This window comes from Macaca mulatta, chromosome 10, assembly GCF_049350105.2.
Source record: "Macaca mulatta isolate MMU2019108-1 chromosome 10, T2T-MMU8v2.0, whole genome shotgun sequence".
In the NCBI taxonomy this organism is placed as follows: Eukaryota; Metazoa; Chordata; class Mammalia; order Primates; family Cercopithecidae; genus Macaca; species Macaca mulatta.
The window spans coordinates 99,374,779-99,394,203 of NC_133415.1; the positions used below are offsets into that span (position 1 = coordinate 99,374,779).

A 19,425-nucleotide genomic window follows, 5' to 3' on the forward strand; every position below is an offset into this window, starting at 1 on the left:
CTCCCTCGTCCTCTTACACTTCCTCATGCTTTATTTCCTTCTGAGCACCTAGCAATATTGAAATTTACATAATTTAAGAAAATCTGCTGCACTTGTTGACGCCTGTCTCCACCAATAGAAAGCACCCTCCTGCTTGGTGTCTCTCCCACTCTGCAGTGCCCCCAGTGGCTGGAACATAGAATGCACTCAGTAAATACTGCTGCAATCAACAAACAAACTAATGAGCGTCTCTGTCTCCTCTCTTCTCTATCTGCTCTGTGTCTCCCTTTCTGCCTCGCTCCCACTCTTGCTCTCTCTCCCCATGCGTCCTGCAGGGGTCTTGTGCCTGGAGGGCCTGCATCATGAATGGGTTAAGCAGGTTGCCCTTCTTGGCTTTGACAGCTTTGGAAGGGTTATTTGCAAAGCCAGTGGAGAGGGAAAAGGCTGCAGGAGTCAGGAGTGGGAAGGGAGGAGCTGGTTCAGCAGGGACCTTCCGGGGGAGGAAACATATTGCCAGTAACCGGGCCGTGCTGAAAGCTGGTGGGGCCCTCCCACTGCTACAGTCCTCAGCTCCTGTCTCCTTCCCAGCTGGCTGAGCGCTGAGGCCCACCCGAGTCCCAGGGTGTGCCTGCTGCTTCTCTCTCCTAAAGATCGTGAGCACGAAGTGGGGTCCAGAGGGAGGGGGGAGTCCCTTGTCCCTGGAGCAAATTTTGGAAACTAGTCACTAAGGCAGTGTTTCCTGAGATTGTCTAAGTGCAAGAATCATCCCAGAGTCTCTGCTAAAATGTATGTTCCTCGTCCCACTCGGAAAGACCTTTCAGAGACTGGGGAGTGGGGTCAGGGTGGAGGAGTCCTGCATAGAGGCCTTGCCCGCCCCGTGCTGCCCACCCACCTCCTGTGGCCTCTGCTGGGAAATGCCCAGACTCACCATGTCTTTGACCAGCAAGTGTCCAGAGGCGAAGGCGATGGAGTTGGGGGGCGTCGAGACTGGGAGCATGAAGGCAAAGGAGCAGCCGACTGTGCCCGGGATCATCAGGTACAGGGGGTGCACTCTCAGGCGGATGGCCTGGGCCCAGAAAAGGTGGGAGAGACCCGGAGAGAGACCAACGCAGAGCGACCACAGCGAGCGAGCGAGCGAGAGAGAGAGAGAGAGAGAGAGAGACAGAGACAGAGAGAGGAGAAAGAGAGGCAGTTGGAAAGAGGGACACAAAGACGTAGAGACAGAGAGACAAAGACATCCATAGAGATGGGCAGAGTGGCAGAGGACAACAGGGACAAGTGAGAAGACAGAGTTAGAGAGACAGAGAGAGAAAGGCAGTCAGAAAGATACATGCACAGGCAGAAACAGACACAAGCAGGTAAGAAGAGAACCAGATCGAGAGAGAGGTGGAGAGAACATTCCCAGGGTTAGTGACATTCCAGGGCCACACCGTGGTTTGATCGGGGATGGGCTACAGTGATGTACCTAGAACACTCCTTCTCCAATGTGAGAGTGCAGAAAAGCACTTGGAGGGCTGGTTAAAGCCCACAGGGCTGGCCCCACCTCACCCAGAAGTGCTGATTCAGCAGGTTGGGGTGGGCCCCAAGGATCTGCATTCCTGACATGTTCCCCCGGTGCTGCTGGTGTAAGGACTGTGCACTGAGAACCAGGGCTTTATGACACTTCCCCTGCTTGCTCCTTCCCTCAGCCAAACAATCTCAACCCAGAGTTGGCCTCTGGATACCTCTTGTTGGGGGCATCCCTGGATTTCAGTGCGAACGAGAGCTCATGAGAGCATCTGTTGGCAGCTCTTCCAAATTTCTAAGACTGTGTGTATCAAACCCCTCTGCGAGCTGGCCGCAGCTACTGGGCCACCAGTTTGTCACCTCTCCCGCCTACAATTCATATTGATCACTTCTCTGGCATTTTACTTAAATAGGATGTTTTTGGGCCTTCTAGGGAATTTTTGCAACCCAAAGCATATTTATTTTCTCAAAAAGCTCTAAAATCACCCCCTTGCATGTAAAATGTTTTTTGATTTTGATGATAAGCAAAGTTTACAAGAATGAGGCATTTTCAAGTGTATTTTCCAGCAAAAGCTGCCCCTTACAGACCTGGCTGGGTTCTACGCTCCCTCATCTCCCCCATACCCCCTTTAGCACTCCCATTTCTCTCAGTCACCAGGTCTCCCTGAGGACCCCCACCCCATACTGCTGTAAAATGGTGAGCCACTTTGGAGGGCAATTTCCTCATCTCTAACAACATTTCAAATGCACATGCTCTTTGACCCAGGAATCTCAAGTTATAGGAATTTCTCTAGATGTAATCAATGACGCATAGAGAAGGCTCAGGTGATGCGTCATTGTTGAATAACAGCAAAGTCTGGAAATACCTATATTTCCACTGGGCAGAGAGATTGCTTAAATAAACCAACAACTGTCCATTTATAATGGAATATTCTCCAGTCACTGAAAAATAACACAGTGTATATCTGTGTGCTAACACAGATAAATTGATGCATGAAATAAGCAAACAGAAACCAAAGACAAAGTGCTGCACGTATGTGTGCTGGGGCGTCACTGTTTGCATACAAAGCATTGACTTGCATCACTGATTTAATTTTACCAGCGTGGGTTATATTAAGGTAATTATATGGTCTGGTCTTTAATCTGTTTAACTATAAAACTATATTGATAGTTTCCTTTTTAAAACTCCTAGTATAAAAGCTACCTGATCATGTATATATTGTTCTTTTCATACAATCATGGTTTCATTCTGCTATTTGCATCTCTTTTTACAGGTGAGATTGAATTACAGCTTTTTCTTCCCTTGCTCTCCTTATCTGGTTTTGGGGCCAGGGTTTTGCTAGCTATAAATTGAGTGGCCATGTCTATTTTTCTCTGCTGGTGAACAGTTCAGCTGAGTTGGGAACTCTCTGTTCCTTGCAAATTTGCTAGCTCTCACCCAGCAAACCACCTGGGGCTGGTGATTTTGTTTTTGTTTTTGAGACCGGATCTGGCTCTGTTGCCCAGGCACCTGCCGCTAAACCTGGCTACTTTTTGTACTTTTTGCAGAGATGGGGTCTCACCATGTTGCCCAGGCTAGTCTGGAACTCCCGCGTTCAAGCAATCTGCTTGCTTCAGCCTCCAAAAGTGCTGGGATTACAGGCATGAGCTGCAGAGCCCAACCTGGGGCTGGTGATTTTTAGTCCAGTAGTTATCAGTTGGGTGGGGGGAAGGAAATTGTTCCCCCGACAGGGAATATTTGGGAATGCTAGGAGACATTTGATTGTCATGATTTACGAAGGTGCCACTTGTCTCTAGTGAGCAGAGCCCAGGGACGCCGCTGCATACCCTGTAGTGCATGGGACAGCCCCATACAGAGAACGATCAAGCCCCAAATATCAACGGTATTGAAACCCGTGCTTTAGAGGGAGGCTACTGCTTTGCTTACCATTAGAATTTCTCCTATGGCCATTTGTTTACTCAGATTTTATACTTCTTCTTAATCCAAATTTGGTAATTTACCTGTTCTAGAAAACTCTCCATGTCACCATGGGTTAATTTTCCCAAAAGAGAGAATTGGGAGCACTTTGAAAATACTTGCTCTATGTATGCATTTTTTGAAGGAAAACATCCAGTATTAAAAAAAATTGTACTGTGGTTCTGACACGCTTTCACGTATTTTGTAAGACAGCAATGGCAACTGTAGACCCCAGTGAAGCTCCCTTGGCAGGTGGAAGATTTCTGAATGTGTGTTGGGGGAGGGGTGCTCCCCTCTTCCCCAGAAGGACCCTCACCAGCTCTGCCAGGACCGGCAGGAAGATGATGATGGTGGCTGTGTTGCTGGCAAACTCAGTGAAGAAGGCGATGACCACAGTGATGAGCAGCACAGCCAGGGCGGGGGGCACATTCTCCAGGGGGTGCAGCTGCCCGCCAATCCATACAGACAGCCCTGATTCCTGTGGAGGGAAAGGTATTCCTTCATACCCCAGCCCATCCCCAGATGCTGCCCCCCAGAGAGGGTTAGGATAGATCACAACAATGACAACTGTACCCCTTCCCAGATGGGGAGACTGAGGTGCAGAGAGGGCAGGTGACGTGTCTGATATCACACATTCGAGCTAAGGTCGCACATCTGAGCCAGCAGCCTCTCTGCTTCTTGAACTGCTCTCCACTCTATCTCACACAGGCCAGGGACCCAAACCCCTGGGTCTCCAATAATCCATTTGGTTCTAGCGCCCCTAAGCGCCAGTTTAAGTGGGAGAGGGAAATCAAACCAGACCCTCAGTAGTAAAACTTCTCATCCCTCCAATGAAGGTTATTAATTACCCAAATAGTAATAGTCACTTATATAAAATAGTCATTATTTTTGTAATTATTAAATGATATATTAATGTGTATGAAATATATATACAAGATTTACCATATATTATATATAAAACAGGTATCAGATATACATCAAGTGCAACACAATCAATGTAATTATCAATAATGATGGTATTTATACGCCTGTAATCCCAGCACTTTGAGAGGCTGAGGTAGGCGGATCATTTGAGGCCAGGAGTTTGAGACCAGTCCAACCAACATGGCGAAACCCCACCTCTACTAAAAATACAAAAATTACATGTGCACCTGTAATCCCAGCTACTCGGGAGACTAAGGCACAAGAATCACTTGAACCTGGGAGGGAGAGGTTTCAGTGAGCCAAGATTATGCCACTGCACTCCAGCCTGGGCAACAGGAACTCTGTCTCAAAAGCAATATATATATATGTGTATATATATATGATACACATATATATGAACATATATGTATATATACATATATGAAATATATATGAACATATATGTATATATACATATATGAAATATATATGAACATATATGTATATATACATATATGAAATATATATGAACATATATGTATATATACATATATGAAATATATATGAACAATATGTATATATACATATATGAAATATATATGAACATATATGTATATATACATATATGAAATATATATGAACATATATATGATACACATATATGAACAGTAATAAGGATAATTATTACAATATAATAATACAAATATTAACGTTGCATTATTATTCATTCTCGTAAGAATCACCATTATTGAGGCTTTACAGGGGACCAGGCACCTGCCGGCATTAGCTCCTTGACTCCTCGCAACAATCCTGAAAGGTAAATATCATTGGTCCCTGTTTTACTGAGGAGGAACTTGAGCCCGAAAGTTTTTGTGACTTGCCCAGGGTCCTTAAAAGTAGTGCCTGAGACAGCCATCTATCTCCATAAGATGATGTGATTCTGCAAAGCTCCCTGCGAATCAGCATCTTCCTCTGGACACACCAATCTGTCACCTTGCCTCTAAATTAAGAGCAATGCCCAGTGCTGACTCCAGTCCTTCAGGGCAGAGACGGGTAGAGAAGTTCACTGAGACTCCACTCCCCTGTCAGTGCTGCAGAATTATTTGGGTGCTCTCTCTGCTGACTTCTCCAGAAGTTACCCTATTTACCAGTGTATAACATCTATAATACTCTTCCACACCTCTGTCCTCTCACCATCAAATGCATCCTTAAATAACTGACCCAACACATCATTATAACCACAAAGCGAAGCGGCAAAGCAGAGGATGTCAAAATCTGCTCAATGCTGCCCCCTGGTGGAACTGTGATGCAGTAAGATCACAATAAAGCGACCGTTCACTTAGACCTAAAACAAAGCTGGAGGTTTTGGAGCTGATCTAGGGCAGAGCTGGGTTAGTTCGTTAACATTCAGAATCCAATGTATTGCTACCATAGCCCTTTTATCAACCCAGTATACCAAAGACACTTTATATATATACTTTTACTTTTAATAGAAAAGTTTCTGCTTCCTCAGAACTTAAAAATTTCATAATCAATTCTAGAAGACAACATACAGGGCCAGGCATGGTGGCTCATGCCTGTAACCCAGAATTTTTAGAGGCCAAGGCGGGCAGGTCGCTTGAGGTCAGGAGTGCGAGATCAGCCTGGCCAACATGGTGAAACCCCATCTGTACTAAAAAAAATACAAAAATTAGCCAGGCGTGGTGGTGCACGCCTGTAATCCTAGCTACCCGGGAGGCTGAGGCAGGATAATCGCTTAAACCAGGGAAGCGGAGGTTGCAGTGAGCTGAGATCATGCCACTGCACTCCATTCTGGGTGACAGAGTAAGCGAGACTCCATCTCAAAAAATAAAATAAAATAAAATAGAATACGGCATATAGTTTTTACATAAATAAAAGAGTACACTTGCCCCTACAATTTGACTTAAAAGTTACCTTCAATGGAAGAATAATAAATGCTTAAAAATATTTTTCCCCAGAAGAGTCCTCGTAAGACTAAGGTGTTTCTGGTACATCTGCAGTTTGTCTGCTAGCCTGGGGAATACGGTAAGTGGCAGCATGGAGGCCACAGCCCCTCCCCTAGCTGCAAAGAGCGCTGCAGGGAGAAAATGGGACCTCTGGTTTTTCCTATAGGCCACAGCTCTGGCAAAGAGTCTGACCTGACAGCTCTGTGCTCAATTAAACAGAGAGGGGCTAGAGAGAGGGAATATTAATGACTCGGGTAAGTGAGAAGCCAGGAGCTGCCCCGTAGCTAGGCCTCTGAGTGACCGGGCTTCCAGCCAGCGTCCCCGCAGCCACAAAGGCCTTGGTGCAGCTCCAGCACTGGAGGGAGGTCTGGCAGCTTCCGAAGAGAGGAAAACCCCTGTTGCGTCGGGTTCCACTGGGGACTCTGAGGGGACTTCACCTGCCCGTTCCCATTTTATTTTATTTATTTTTTTGAGACAGAGCCTCACATTGTCACCCAGGCTGGAGTGCAGTGACACAATCATAGCTCACTGCAGCCTCTATCTCCTGGGCTCAAGCAAGCCTCCACCTCAGTGTCCTGAGTAGTTGAGACTACAGGCACACACTACCACGCTTGGCTAAATTTTTTTAAGTGATTTTTTTATAGAGACAGGGTCTTATTATGTTGCCCAGGCTGGTTTTGAACCTCTGGGCTTAAGCGATCCTCCTGCCTAGGCCTCCCAAAGTGCTGGGATTATAGGCATGAGCCCCCACGCCCTGGCCTCTTTCTCATATTCTTAGGAATTGGAAGCTTTGTTTCCTTGGAAACACACAGCCCCACAGTGTTCCCAGGGACTCCAGGGACCAGCAACAGCCAAGGTCAGAGGTGGCATGGCCAGAAGGTGAAGAGATGGGGCTCTGGAGTCAGTCTGAGTTTGCTTCCCAGCTTAATCCTTTCTAGCTGTCACATAACTTCCTAGGCAAGTCACTTAACCTCTCTGTGCTAAAATTTCCTTATCTGTAAACCAGGGATAATGATAGTGCCTGTCCCAGAGGGTTATTGTTGGGAGAAAAGGAGCGAATCTATAAAGGGCCTAGGAAAGTGGCTGGGTGCTTGGTTAGTGCCTGCCATAACTAGTAGCATGAAGTCACAAGATGCCTGAAGTGGTGGAACTCAGAAATTGCCCAGTGCAGTGGTTTTCAAATTATGTTCCTTACTGGCCTTGAAGATGACCAGAAGTACCCAAGGCCACCTTGCAAAGATGGGAGGTGGGGAGACTGAGTTGGCAGAGGTGCTTCCCTCTTCCTCCTGTTTTCTTACTTCAACCAGGTCCTCTCTTCTTGGTGTCTTTGATACAGAGTAGAGGAGCATCTTATAAGGAGGTTTGTTATGGCATAAGTTCAATATTCATAACTTAGCCCAGCCTACCTTCAATGTGCTCAGAACACAGACATCAGCCTACAGTGGGGCAAAATCATCTGGCAATACTATACACTGTAGAATATCTGTTGTTTACCCTCATAATTGTTCAGCATCGACAAGAGAGTATCCTACCACATATCACAGCCTGGGAAAAGATCAACATTCAAGATTCTAAGTACCTTTTCTACTGAATGCATACCACTCTTTCACCACTGCAAAGTTGAAAAATCATATGTCGAATCATTGTGAAGTCAGGAACCATCTGTACAATTATCTCCGTTTTATGGTTGAAGAAACTGAAGCACAAAAAAGCTCAGTGATTTGCCCAAATAAATAATATGATGTGCCCTAGTAAGATTCAGAATCTGGATCTTAGTCATGTAATCAGGCTTCTCTGTCCAATAAAATGAGGGTAATAATAATTGTATTAGTCCACTCTTGCTCTACTAATAAAGACATACCCAAGTGTGGGTAATTTATAAAGGAAAGAGGCTCAGTTGACTCACAATTCAGCTGGGGAGGCCTCAGGAAACTTACAATCATGGTGGAAGTGGAAGCAAACACATCCTTCTTCACATGGTGGCAGCAAGAAGTGCCAAGCAAAAGGGGGAAAAGCCCCTTACAAAAAAATCATCAGATCTCTTGGGAACTCACTCATTGTCACAAGAACAGCATGAGGGTAACTGCCCCCATGATCAAATTACTTCCCACCAGATCCCATGACATGTGGGGATTATGGGAACTACACAATTCAGGATGAGATTTGGGTGGGGACACAGCAAAACTGTATCAATAATAAAGATGACAGATTTCTGGCAGAAAATGAGAAATGGGGAGAATACACATTTTCTCCTTACCTCTATCACCACAATATATTTGTAAGTTTGTTGTGCCAACAGAATAAGATCAACCTTTCATCAATGAGTTAATGCAATAATAACAGTAATCATAATAGTGAAGATGAGCGTGGCTCCTAGTTTGAGCACCTGGGGTATATCACCACTCTTCTGGGTACTTTCCATACATTATGTTAGCAATTCTCAAAGCAGCCCATCTTGTAGGTCATAGCAACAACGATGTGTTAAGCACCGTTATGCACCCAGTGTCTTCTAGGTGACTAGAACAGTGGTGGATAAAACAGACACGATCTCTGCCTGCCTCATGGAGCTTCCGTTCCAGTAAGAGACACAATCAATAAACATGCCCACAGGATCATTTCGGGGGTGGATGTGGTATACAGGAATAGGCAGGGTCATGAGAGGAAGAGGGACTGGGGTGGGAGGCTATTCTAGACGTAGGGGCTTGGGAGGGCATTTCTGGGGGGCTGAGACCTGAAGAGTGAGGACTCAGAGCTCTCAGGACGAAAATTCAACAGAGAAAGGGAAGACGCAAAGGCTGTGGGGTGCATGCAAGTCTGGTGTGGCTGAGGAAGGGGCCAAGGAGACTGGAGAGGTGTTAGGAGGGAAGAGAGGTAGGTGCCAGTGTTGGGACCTACATTATCCCATACAACTTTCTGTGTTGGCCAAGGGAAACCTTGGACTTGAGTTTAAGTCTATGCAGAGTCATGACTATATGGTTTTGCGGCAGGAGAAAACTGCAGTGAGGACCCTAAGTGGGCTTAAGCGAGTTGCTGAGGCTCAGAGTAAGCGCTAGGATAGGCTTCCTGCCCTTCAGAACCAGCGCTGGGAGTCAACACACCCAGGCTCACCCTGGATTGCATCCAGGGACCTCCGATCCTCAGGAGGCTGCCAGGCTGTGGTCTGATGAGAGCATGGGGCAGGGGCCAGGAACCAGGATGTGCCATAAGCATTCTGGTCGCTCCTGGGCCAGGCTGCGGCTGCCCGGGGAGGGGATGGTACGACAGAGGCTGGGGAAAGGAACAGCTACTACACAAAGCCCCTGTTGAAGAGAAACTCCGGCCAGCTGCCCAGGGCTGGGCTCAGAGCCAGGGTGGCCTCTTAGCATGCCCAGCATCCCGCAGCCCAGCCTCCACTGAGAGCCAGTGCTCCCCACACTACTCCTGGAGCTTAGGGAAACCTCTGGATCAGGGTCATCTCATCCAGCCTCCTTCGTCTAGTCCAGGCTGGGCTCAGATCACCGAGGTAAATGGCACCATTTCCACCAAGTTGCTCAAGCCATGAACCTCCACCTGATTCTTGATTTTGATTTTCCTTTTCCTCAGTGTCTAACCATAATAACCAACTGTGCTGGGCTGTGTTCTCATTTCTCTGCATATATTGACTCACTTAATAATCATGACAACTTTACCAGGTGGGTGCCATTGTGATTCCAATTTTGCAGATGAGGAAACTGAGGCCCAGAGAGGTTTAGTAACTTGACAAAGATCACACACCTAAGAAGTGGGAAATCTGTGATTCAGATGGTCTGGTTCCATCGTACAGCACACTTCTTCAAGATCTGGATAACATGTCACTTCCTTCAGAAAACCTTCCCTAAGACACCCCCAGCAGGAGGCAATAGCATAAGTCAGATAGACATGAGTTCAAATCTTAGCCCTGCTACTAATGAGCTGTGTTACCAAGAACCAGTTACTTAACCTCTCTGGGTCTCAGGATTCCTAAAATGGAGACAAATAATAGTGCTTTTGCTCATCTATTCCTTTGTTCCTTTTGAAGTCTGTACTGTTATTTATGTGTTTTTTTAATAAACAAAGTAAAACATATTTTATTTTCAAATGGGCACCTGTGTAGAGAGGCTGAATGTGCCACCCAGATCCCCGTCAGTGGAGGTCTTGTTGCCCCCGTTAAGGGAGTGCACTCAGCTGTCTCAGACCCCAAAAGCAGCCTCACTTGAGGCCATACCTGCACCTGGGGCAGCTTGTGTCCCCAGACAGATGGATGCTGGGATACAAGGGCCTGGCTATCTCTGATTACTTGGACTACTTCTGAGGGCCATCTCAGCTCCAGTGGTCCTGTGGGGTTGGGTCTGCCTCCAGCTGCATTTCTCCCTCTGCCCTCTCCTGCTTTCTGCCTCTCCCTACCACAGTGACCCCAAGGGCACAACCTAATGATGCCCATGCTTGCGAATCTCCATCCTGGAGTCTACTTCCTGAATGCCCAACCTGTAGAAACCATGGCATGAGGATTTATGAGCTGGTGTGCTGCAGTTTTTAGCACTTCTTATCAGCTGTATGTATCGGGCAGTTATTCTTTAATATTTTCCAGCAACCCTGTAGAGTAACAGCTTTGAGCCTCAGTCTATGGACGAGAAAAATAGGAACCCAGAGAGGTTAAGAAACCTGCCCAAAGTGTCCCAGCACGGAGTGGTAGAGCCTAGATTGACCAGATACTGAGATTCCCAAGCCTGGGCTTCCGACCAGTGTACACCATTAACAGGTATCCAACATTGTAACTTCATTTGGAACTGAAAATTGAAATTAACAAGAGAAGGCAATAAAAGAAGTAATTTCAGCTTCCCTTATCCTTAATCGCAGACTGACTCTTAACTGGCTGTGGTTTCGAATGCCTCGGTTTACGAGGCGTTCAGGGGTGGGACGGAGCTCAGCCACGCGAGCTTTGGTTTCAGATCCTGGCTCCACCATCTCCTGGCTGTGCAAATGTAGGCGAGCTATTTAGCCTCCTTTTGCCTCCGATTCCTCATTTTTAAAATGGAGACAGTGATAGCATCTGATTCAGTGGTGTTTATAAAGATCAACTGGGTCATATTTGATTCACAAAGCACTTCGAACAATGGCTGGCATGTGCAAAATTCTGGAGTGAACAATTTGGAGTCTGGACTCTGAAATCAGGGAGAATTTGAACCCCAGCTCCCAAGCAGAGTGCAATTGTAAGAATTTAAGAGAGTTGCTTAATTTTTCATGTCTCAGTTTTCATATCTGTAAAAGAGACATAAAACCATTACCCAGCTCTTAGGGCTGGTGCGGCGATTCAGTGAGATAATCTGTGGAGACAGAAGCCGGATGCCGACGTCGCACTGCCTGGGAGCTGGGCTGGCTGACCCGCACTGGCACACCCTGGAGAGTGAGCACTCCCTGAAATTCTGCACTCCCTGTGCCTCATTTGCTCCACCCTGGTCCCAGCCCTGACTTCTGAGCTCACAAAGCCCTCTGGAATAACATTAATAATAACATCCATGAACTAATTAATATTACTATCTAGGACTTATATGAGAGTGGTTAAGAGCATAGACTCCAGAGCCAAACTGCCTGGATTCTAATCCTGACTCCGTAGCTGTGTGACATTAGGGAAAAGGTAGTTTATCTCCCTGTGTCTCAACTTCCTTATCTAGAGAATGGGCATAATAATGGTATCTACCTTATAGCATTGTTGGGAGGTTTAAATGAGTTAATGTGTAAAGCATGTTTTTTACTTTTTCTTTTTTTTTGAGGGGGGGTGGGGGAAGATGAGGTCTTGCTCTGTCACCCAGGCTGGAGTGTAGTATTATCATCATGACTCCACTGGGATCACCACACCCAGCTAATTTTTTTTTTTAAATCCCATCTCTACAAAAAAATACAAAAGGAAATTAGCTGGGCATGGTGGGGCATCCCTGTAGTCCCAGCTACTTGGGGGGCTGAAGTGAGGGAATTGATTAAGCCCAGCAGGTTGAGGCTGCAGTGAGCTGTGATGGCACCACTGCACTCCAACCTAGGTGACCGAGCGAAACTCTATCCCAAAAAAAGAGAGAGAGAGAAAAAAGAGAGAGGGTCTCACTATACTGCCCAGGCTGATTTTGGACTCCTGGCCTCAAGCCATCCTTCCGCCTCCGTAAGCATGTTGAACAGTGTCTGGCATTGGGTGAGCACAATATTGTATTATCCCTCTTAAGTCACAGAGCCCTCGAGTCTTAATATTATTAGTATTAGTATTATATTAATATTTTGTCCATCATGAGTTCCTTAAGGATCCAGGTCGTAACTCATTCCTTTCTTTCTCTGTAGCACCTGGTCCTGAGTGTGGACCTGTGAGGAATGAACTATGATCATCTCAGTTTGGCAGGTGAGGAAACTGGCTGTGCCCCCAGGGCGCGTGCAGCTCACCTGCTCTGATCCTGGTGCTGCAGCCAGCACTGGGACCCGCCCACACCTGCCTCCCGCTGTTCCTGCTGGTTAGGGGGCCGGGGGTCTTACCTCACAGCCTTTGGCCATGGCGAAGCCCCCTCCCAGGAGAAGGATGATGTTCCAGGGCACTGTCTCCTGGGCCTTCTTCCAGGTCAGCAAGGGCTCTGTCTCTGTGTTGGGAGCTGGGCAGAGAGAGGGATTCAGCACACACTCAGGGCCGCTCAGCCTGAGGCAGAGGCCACCAGCCCTGCAGCCCCATCTTACTGGGGACACTCAGGGGTCCCCAGGAAGCCAAGTGGTGGATCCAGCATCTGGCTTGGAGCTTTAGGGAGAGAGTGCACAGGCATCATGATAGGGGAGCTGCTCTATTCCCAGTGAAAATAATTTTCATGATTCCCACAGCTTGAGAGTTTTAAAAAACTCCACATGCAGGACATAACTTAACTCTCCCAACAGCCCTTCGGCACAAGAGCTATTTTTACCCTCATTTATAAGAGAAAAGGTTTTCTTTGTACTGGAACATGCACAGAGAGGGAAGAAAAAGAGGAAGGACATTTAGAAAAATAGAAACAAAGGGTATTTTTGAGCCTTGAAATGATGGGATGATTTTTATTTCCTCGAAAGTGGCAGTGCTGCAGTGGTGAGGACAGTGGGCGGGGGAGTCAACAGACTTTCTGCAAGGGGTTAGCGAGTGAATCATTGAGGCTTTGCAGGCCACACAGACAGGCTCTGTTGTCACTACTCCGTCATTGTGGCATGAAAACAGCCAGAGACCATACCTAAACATGTGGGCCTGGTGGTAAATAAAACTCTATCTACAAAAGCAGGTGGTGGGTTGGACCTGGCACGTGGCTAGTAGTGTGACATCCCTGGGTTGGGGGCATAGGCTTGGAGACAGACCCTCCTCAGTCTTGGCTCACTGCGTGCCCTTGACAAGTGACTTTGCCTCTCTGAGCCCATTTCCTCAGCCAGCACATGGCACATTACAGAACCAGGGGGGTTCCTGTGAACACCAACCAGGACAATGATGGATCTGCAGGGAGATGAGGCATTTCCAGTTAGCTGATAGTTGCATCCCCAGGGTCTAGAACAGTGCCTGACACCTGATGGTTACTCTGTAAATATTTGTCAAATAATGTATATGACACACTTAGACCCATGCCTGGTGCGGGGTAAATCACTCCTGAAATAGGACTTTTCTTGGCAGACTGTGACCAGGGAAGCAGGGAGGATGGGTCTGACTCCTTTAAGGCAGTTTGCCATCTTCCAGTTCCTGGTCAAGCAGTTATGGACATTTTGCTTCTCCTTTTGAGCTTTTTCCAAATGTTACACAGTGGTTTACCTAAAACAAGATTTTATAGTCAGGAAATAAAGATAATAAAAGCTACTTAATAAAATCCCTCTACCAGCAAGCATGCAGTCCACAGGTGTATGCCGCCCACAGGTGCATGCTGCCCACAGGTGTATGCAGTCCACAGGTGTATGCAGCCCACAGGTGTATGCAGTCCACAGGTGTATGCAGCCCACAGGTGTATGCAGTCCACAGGTGCATGCCACCCACAGGTGTATGCAGTCCACAGGTGTATGAAACCCAAAGGTGTATGCAGTCCATGGGTGCATGCAGCCCACAGGTGTATGTGGCCACAGGTGTATGAAGCCCACAGGTGTATGCAGCCCACAGGTGTATGTGGCCACAGGTATATGAAGCCCACAGGTGTATGCAGCCCACAGGTGTATGTAGCTCACAGGTGTATGCAGCCCACAGGTGTATGTGGCCACAGGTGTATGTAGCCCACCGATGTATGAAGCCCACAGGTGTATGCAGCCCACAGGTTTATGCAGCCCACAGGTGCATGCAGCCCACAGGTGCATGCAGCCCATGGTATCTACATGTGGTGCAGGTATCATATACCTTGAGGGGATTCTTGGGCCAAATGCAACATACACTTAAGCCCAGAACTGGACAAGGCAACCAGACATGGCAGGTGGCCCAGCCCTGTCTGGGGGCTCCCTGCCCTGTAACAATTGGGCCTTCCCCATGGCCCCAGCTGAGAGAAAGCCCTGGGCATTGTGAGTTCACCCCCAGGTGCCAGAACCATGGTTGGGAACCTGACCAAGGGCAGCTGATCCATAGGCTGGCCAGGGATCTATGAGGCTGTGAAGTAGCCTTGTGGGAGGAAATCTGCCCAAAGAACAACAAGCTGAACCAACCCGACTCTTACATCTTACAGATGCATCAATGGGAAACAAAGACCCACTGGGTGAAGAGAAGTGACACCTGAAGGTGAAAGAATGAACAGAGGCCGCATGACACACAGGGGGCATGATTGGGCTGAAGTTGGGTGAGGAAGCAGAAGCCAGGAGGAAACAGATACTGTGAGGACACAGAGGCTCAGCGGAAGCAGAGGCTCAAGGGAGCAGTTGGACACCATGAGGAAGTGGCCGCCATCAGGTGGAAGAAGCCAGGAAGGGGCAGAAAGTGTGAGAGGCGATGCCACAGGGAATAGAAAACATGAGGAAGTGGAGTTAGCAGAAGCCACGGGGATCAGACACTATAAGGGAACAAAAGTAGAGACTAAAATGAAGCAGAAACTATAAAGGTACAAAACCTAACAAACAGCAGAAACTAGGAAAAGGTTAAGAAATTATATACAGAGGGAATGATGAGAACAGCCAGTTGGAAGACTGACTGGAAGAGAAACAGAAATGGAGAAAAGCTGAATCCTGTTCAACTGCAGAGTACGCAGGCCCACAGCTAAGCCTCCTTAGGCCCAGTTCCAGCCTCCCTGAGGTCCAGCTATGCTACAGGAACTGTCTATGGGTCACACATGGTGGCTCATGCCTGTTGTCCCAACATTTCAGGAGGCAGAGATGGGAGGGTCACTTGAGGCCAGGAGTTCAAGGCCAGCCTGGGTAATGTAGTGAGACCCCCGTTACTACAAAAAAAAAAATTTTTTTTTGAGACAGGGTTTCACTCTGTCACCCAGGCTAGAGTGCAGTGGGTGTCATCAGAGCTCACTGCAGCCTTGACCTGCCAGGCTCAATCGATTCACCCACCTCAGCCTTCCAAGTAGCTGGGACTACAGGCGTGCCTCACCATGCCCAGCTACTTTTTTTTTTTTTTGTATTATTTGTAGAGATGGGGTTTCTCCATGTTGCCCAGGCTAGTCTCAAACTCTTGGACTCAAGCAATCCACCCGCCTCAGTCTCCTAAAGTGCTGGGATTACAGGTGTGAGCTACCATGCCCAGCTGCTACAATTTTTTTTTTCTTTTAATTAGCCAAACGAGGTGGCTCACACCTGTAATCCCAGCTTCTTGGGAGTTTGAGGTGGGAGGTTCACTGGAGCCCAAGAGTTCGAGACTGCACTGAGCTGCGATGGCGCTACTGCACCCCAGCCTGGGTGACAGAGTGAGACCCCATTAAAAAAAAGGAAGAAGAAAGAAAGAACTGTTTATGGAGCCTGTAAAATCCTCATCTTCCTACAGGACACATACACTATACTCCCCACACTCAAACCCCGACTCTTCCATGGCTAGGGCTATCCTGAGTGACTCTATTTTTCTCAACATTAGAAAATAGTTTGATTATGGTCCCTATTTCCCGACTCCGGAGGAGCTCAGCCAACTGCCCCAGGTGGCAGCCTCAGGTGTTGGCGTCACCTTCTGGCAGACATCTGCTGGACACCAGAGGAAGTCGCAAGCTGGCAATCTGAAGGCCACAGTCTATGGCATTTTGTTTAGAGGTACTCAGCGATTTTTTAAAAAATGGAATCGGAATGCCTTCAGGCAGTTTCTCCTCAGTCCCCAACACTTCCTATACAGTTGAAACCCAGCTTGTGTTTTCCATGCGTGGCTCCTTGGGCAGCCAACGTGCAACTCCTGCTTTGGGCCAAGGGGTCATTTTTCTGCAAAGGGCAAGAAAACTAAACATTTTTTGCTTCGTGGGCCAAGAGGCAAAATTGAGGCTATTGTGTAGGTACTAATATAATTAAAGAAAATAAATTTCCACAGGTTCCTTAGGGGAAAGCAAAATTTGATACATGGACACTGAAATTTAGATTTCATGTAACTTTCACATGTCCTGAAATGTTTTTCTTTTGATTTTTTTTTCAACCAGTTAAAAATCTGAAAACTGTGCTTAGCTCACAGTCTGTTCAAAAACAGACAGCTGCCTGGATTTGGTCTGAAGACTGTAGTTGCTAACCCCTGTCCCCAGACAAGGCAACGGTTCAGACAGTGAAAGGAGAAGCAGGAAGGACCACGTGGTTAGTGCAGTGGGGGGTTCCAGGCCCTTGATGACCACACTCCACGTCGCAGTCCTCACTGAGCCCACCAAGACCCCAGCCTTGACCACCTTACCTTTGAAGTCAAACCACCACTTGAGAGAGGGCCTTTGGGACGGGAAGAAGAACAAGATGGTGACAATAGCCACGCCGGTGACGGCATCAGAAAGAAACCTACAATGAGAAGACCCCAAAGCATGTGACCCTGGGCATCTCAGTGGGCCGAGGTTTGGCAGATTTGTAACGGAGGATTTGTGGAAGGGAATTAGGCCTGCTGTGAAGGGGCCATTGTTGGAGGCTGGGCCACTGGATTCTGTCCTGCAATGCACTAAGCATGGTGCAAAGCTCTTCATTCACAGCTCCCCAGGGGCATTTAGATGCTGCTTGCGCCCAAGCAAATGCTTATCCTCCCAACTCAAGGACCCTAGGAAGAGGGACTCGACCAAAGAGGGGAGAATCTGAGGGCCGCAGAATATTGGAATCCTTGGAACCCCCATAAATCACCCTCACCGGGACTCCTGTGAGAACCCTGCCTTTGTTCACCTTGTGCTTGAATCCCTCCTGGGATGGGCAGCTGACCACATTGAGATACAGCCCACTCACACCAGTGGAACCCAGACTGACCCAGCCTCATGGCCCCTCAAAACCTGACTGTCACCTTTCAAGCATCCACAATGTGTCCTTTAGGGGAGACATTAAGCCCTCGGGGCAGGCACTTTCCATTTCAGGTGGAGAATCAGAGGGTCAAAGAGCAGAAACAACCTGTTCAAGGCCAGACCCTGAGCAAGTCATTTTGTTAAACTGACATACAAATACAACCAAGATACCCTGTAAATTTTAAAGTTTTTATTTTCAGCATTGGACACAATTCAATAAGGAATTGGTTAAATACATCGAAGTGTTCCCATTCTGTAGACCCTGGCCTTAAACTCAGATTGTTCTGGCTCCAAGTTCAATGAAGCCTAGAGCTCACTGCTAACCAGAGCGCTTTCCACTCACACATTTGGAGAGTATTCAAACAGACAAGAAGTTGGAAGAGATGGTCAATATCATTATAATCAGAGAAATGCAGATCAAAACACTAATGGTATACCATTCATCTGCCAACAGGCAAGACTTGAAAAGGGGAGTAAAACTGGTGAGGGCATTGGGAATATACGCCCTTAGTGAAAGAATAAACCAGTTTAACCTCCTAGGGCATTTGGCAACATGTTTCCAATTTTACATGTAAATACCCTTTGATCCAGTTATCCTACTTCTAGGTATTTAACCTTGAGAAATAGTCGTACTTTTGTACACAGATTATGTGCAAGGATGTTCATTATTGATAAGAGTAAAAAAAGTTGGAAGATTTTTGATAGACACATTTAAAGAAATTATGTTCCATTCATATTATGAAGTACATTGCATCTGTTTAAAAAAAGATAAGATAATGTCAATCTCTATGTATTGACATAGAAATACAACCAAGATACCCTGTAAATTTTATTTTAAAAGTTTGTATTTGAAGCATTGAACACAATCTAATAAGGAATTGGTTAAATAAATCAAAGTGCTCCCATTCTGTAGAGTACTATGTGGTGTTTTAAAAGAATGAAGTTGTGACCTGAGTCCAAGAAAATAAAATTTAAAAAAAAGAATGAAGTAAGTTCAAAATGGCAAGTTGTCCATGATCATATTATTATATTTTACAGTCTTTTGTTATATGTATACATATTTGTATGTGTGTATGTATGAAGATATGTGTGCATACCTGGAATGTCACACACCAAACTGCTCATTGCGGTCATCTCTGGGCAGTGGGACATAAAGTGGATAAAGAGCCATTAACTTATTCTTTTACAATTCAGCATTGTTTGAATTTTTATGAATATGCATAACTTTTGAAATTCTATACAAAATTAAAAAGCAGATTACAAATAATATGTCGATGTGATCACGTTTCTGTTAAAAAAATCTTCTTTTTAATAGAGTTCTAAAAGCCAATTGGCATATGTTTCATTGAGGTGTAATTAACATGCAATAAAAAGCACCCATTTTAAGGGTATAGTTTAACAAGTCTTGACAAATGTATACAGGCTGATAACAGCGCGATCACAATGTAGAACAGTTCTCAGATAGGCATTTTTTAAAAGTCAGGAAAGATGTATATCAGAATTAGAGACTGAGATTTGGCTGACTTTTCACATTTTCTGTATTGTTGAAATGCTTATAATGCTCATTTTGCATCTGAAAAAAATAAAGCATCTACATTTTGGAAAAATAAAAAAAATGGTAAGAACAATGACAGCTTCATGGCTTTATGAAATTATATTGTTTCTTGCTTACAACAACCTTCAGGAGATCAGAATTTATGTCACCCATTTTACCAGGGAAGAGGTTGAGGCC

The 19,425-nt window shown here is 46.3% G+C and overlaps 1 protein-coding gene across 3 annotated transcripts in view; it reads right to left on the minus strand.

Annotated features, from left to right (window-relative positions):
* The window catches only part of SLC13A3 (solute carrier family 13 member 3), a 105,138-nt gene that overhangs the window by 4,137 nt on the left and 81,576 nt on the right, over positions 1-19,425 (minus strand). For all 3 annotated transcript variants that reach the window (XM_015148894.3, XM_015148893.3, XM_077951901.1), the window contains 4 exons: positions 17,114-17,211; positions 12,823-12,935; positions 3,759-3,920; positions 908-1,045 (listed from right to left, as the gene is read on the minus strand). In XM_015148894.3, coding sequence (XP_015004380.2) covers positions 908-1,045; positions 3,759-3,920; positions 12,823-12,935; positions 17,114-17,211 — 511 coding nt within the window. The remainder of the gene's footprint in view (positions 1-907; positions 1,046-3,758; positions 3,921-12,822; positions 12,936-17,113; positions 17,212-19,425) is intronic.